Here is a 3,696-nt window from a genome sequence, read left to right on the forward strand (position 1 = left end):
GACTTCAGATAGAATCGGAATACGTATTGAAAACAGGGGAAAAAATATTTGATTACGTTGTAAAAATGGCGCGTGCTGCCGATAACTACGGCTTCTGTTTCGGACAAAAGGAACTGATTAAAGAAAAGTTGTCTCAACATAAAAAGGTCCATTTACAAGTATGCTTTAATCTCTGTAAAGTATTGAAAAAATATAATTATCAAGTATCTCAACACTTTCCATATCTGACACATATTCTACATGTACACGTAGTGGTTTTGCCATACAGTTTATTGTGTGTGATGGCTAATATGACTTACTAAGTGTTAGCGTATGGAGACAGTACAGTGAAAGTGGGAAAGAGAGTATACATACATTTATATGCATGGTCTAAAAAAAAATGGCCAAAGACATTGAGTTGTATAATGTAATAAATAAATTCACAAACGTTTCCTTTTTTATTCGCGTGTAGTTTGTCATTGCATATATGCACTTTATGTAAACATTTGAAAAGGGATATTCGTCTCGTGAATATTCCTTTTTACAGAAAGGTTTGTCCCATTGTTGAGGGAAGGTGTTTAGCCCCGTACCACCTGTACCGGTCACATTCCGGTACTAAATTCAATATATATTTATATATATCTACTTTATGTTTATGCCTATTATCATTGTTGACATTTAATTGTAAATGTATGACGGGAGAAGGCTGTGATAAATTGTAAAAACTTGTGCCTCATCCCTTGTTCAATTTTATTGGCAACAAATTTATGTTTAAAGCTAAATAAATTTAAATTCTGAATATTGGCAAGTGTGCAATTAACTTCTGTTGATGAATAATTACTGTTCAATAAGTTTGAATACGGACTTAGAAATCATATTACTTGGTTTCATCACGGACTAATCTAATTCCGTGGTTTCATAGTTGCAGTTGCCTGACGGGCCGACCCCTCTCTGGGGGCCCTTTAGAAACCGCTTCATCTCGCTCTTACTGACGTTATCGGCGCTATTTTTAGCAGGGTTTTCCCGAACAATTCAAGTGGTCAAACTGGGCATTTAGAACGGACTATGAATATGGGGATAGCGAGGTAACATGAGTGGAAGTGCATACAATACATACATTCATTAAAAAAAATATGGCTCTTCACGTGATGTCCTTTTTAGATTGAGATGACCTTTTTTTCGTGTAGCGATTCTAGTTAAATTTTAAAAACTGCAGCCCGGTTGTGTTATAAGACGTTCGGGCAAGTAATTGTATGTTGTGGTACCGTACAGTTTTTTAAATGGTATCATCAGAGACGTATATATATACATCTCTGGTATTATTAAATTGTTGGTGAATGCATTGATATCCTCTAGGGTACGTAAAAAACGAGGTTCTGCCCCAAGGTCCCTGCCATACCGTCAGCCTATCATATATGTCGCTAGTCCCTATCTCAATTTAAATTAAATACCCACTCGACGGGTATGTATATCTGTCAGTACAGTACGACCTCGGCCTAATTTAAATATACACAAGTAACTTAAAATAGAACATGTTCTCATAAACCCGGAAGGTGAATGTATTCGGGAATTCCGAGAATTGTCGCCGCCATATTGACAACCCTGAGATAGGTGTACAAAGAGCTGGACGAGATGGCGGCCCAGATACCAGTGCCTGGCTGTACTCGACATCAAGGGATGGGGTTTGTTTATGTCTGTAAATCGTGCGAAGACCAGTTACTTTGTATGGAGTTTGTTACAGACAGTCACAACGGCCACACGCTGGGTAAACTTACTGATTACGTGGCGGGTCAGAAACGGGAAATACAGCAGTATGCCGACAAGCTCTCCAAAACCGATATTCCCAAAACCGAGGGAGATATTAAGGAAAGTGGACAACATGCCAAGAGTGGACGATATCAGAAAATGATTGAGGGAATCAGACGTCAGGGAAAACAGATGAAAGACAACATCGACAACGCCATTGACATACTAGTGAGAATGTGTACCGAGTTAGAGAAGCGCAATGCAGATATTTCTGAGAAAAACAAAACTGCATTTACTAAATATCTGAGGGAGGACTTGAAACCAAAGCTGGACAGGTGCAAAGAAGTACTAACATCCGGTACAACTGTTGATGTCACTACATTAGCGCGGGAAATTAGAAACGGTGTAGCCACTATCCCACCCACTCTCAGCGATTTGCAGAAAGTTGAATTCAAACCCGGGACAATCTCCACCGAACTCTTAGAACGCATGCTTGGTAAGTTACTAGTTGATGGAGTAGATGAGTCGTACAAACCGATTCCAAAATGTGTGGTTTTGTACGAGTTTAAGCAGCCGTTTCCATACGATACATGTCAAAAATGTCTTACTGGTGACGAAGAATGGTTATCGCACTGGGACAGTGAAACCATATATCGAGTAGATTTGAAAGGCAAAGTCAATGAGAAGATAGAGTGTCAGGTCAGAGTCTCATCGATCTCCGTATCTCCGACCACGGGGAGAGTGTGGTTTTGTGTGTATGGTGACAGAAGTATCCGGGAAATTATCACGGGTGGTGACATTGTTACACGCTTTTACGTAGACAACACACCACTTTCTTTGTGTATCACTAGTGACGATATGGTAGTGATGGGGATGAAGGGAGGAATACGACTGTATACTACAGAAGGGTGGGCGGTGACGACAGGAGTGGGTGCTCCCTGTAGACAGGTATCAGTATATCCTCATCACATGACTTCATGTACACATACCGGGGATGTAGCTGCTGTTGATGGTGATGGTGTATTGTTTGATGACTACATGGCTGGTAAGAAACCAGACAAGCAACCGTCCGTCATCGTGATGGATAAACACCTGAACCTGAAGTTTTACTGTAAAGCCATCGGTACGAGCAAAACGGACGGACGTGACATTCAATCATCAAAGTTTCACCCGTACGATGTTTGTTTTGATGGAGCTGGTGATGTCCTTGTAACGGAATGGGTCACCAAGTCAGTACTACTGATTGACAGAAATACTGGACACTACATGAGGACTGTTTATACACCAAGTGGAGGTACCCCTAGGTGTATCAGTCTACGCAATAACGGAAAACTATGGGTTGGACACTGGATCGGAAAAACAACAAATGTCATCGAATATAGGTAGCCGTTTGGGAGCAAATACATCACTACATACAGATAAACTTAGTCAATTGCCTTACGTGACAATAAACACAGATAAAGTTATTACCTCGGTAGTCATACATAAATCATGGTTAGGCTTGGATCATAAACATGTCTAACAGAACAAAGTGTTGTGTGTATTATGTGACCATGGATTGCTACGAGGATATCTGAAACTATAATTATCTGGACAAATGGGAAGTTTACTTTAACTCTCTCCTCCGTCACAAGGGATTATCTTGAAAAGGGACCCATCCTCGATATCCAGGGGTTACGCTCACTTTTGCTCTCTACAGCGAAAGTGAGCGTAACCCCTGGATATCGAGGATGAAAGGGACCTGGTGCTTAAAAACTTTTCTTGATCAACCGGAAGTTAACTTTGATACTCTCTTCCATACAAAGCCATTAACATTCTCTTGAAAAAGAACCCGGCGCTAAGGCAAGATCTTGTATAAGCAATAATTTGAAATATCAATTTATTTGTATTCCTGTTAGAAAATATCCAACGTCTCAGGTATTTCCCTGATACATGCATTGTCTGCTATCTGTGATGGTTCTTGCACATGCT

At 40.3% G+C, this 3,696-nt stretch overlaps 1 protein-coding gene across 1 annotated transcript; it reads left to right on the top strand.

Moving 5' to 3' along the window:
- The first annotated feature begins 1,611 nt into the window (after positions 1-1,611).
- Positions 1,612-3,111, top strand: LOC110462779. The gene has a single exon (XM_021516946.1). The coding sequence runs from the start codon at positions 1,612-1,614 to the stop codon at positions 3,109-3,111; it is 1,500 nt and encodes a 499-aa protein (XP_021372621.1).
- The last annotated feature ends 585 nt before the right edge of the window (positions 3,112-3,696 follow it).

The sequence above is a fragment of the Mizuhopecten yessoensis genome, unplaced genomic scaffold, assembly GCF_002113885.1.
Source record: "Mizuhopecten yessoensis strain PY_sf001 unplaced genomic scaffold, ASM211388v2 scaffold1471, whole genome shotgun sequence".
Lineage (NCBI taxonomy): Eukaryota > Metazoa > Mollusca > Bivalvia > Pectinida > Pectinidae > Mizuhopecten > Mizuhopecten yessoensis.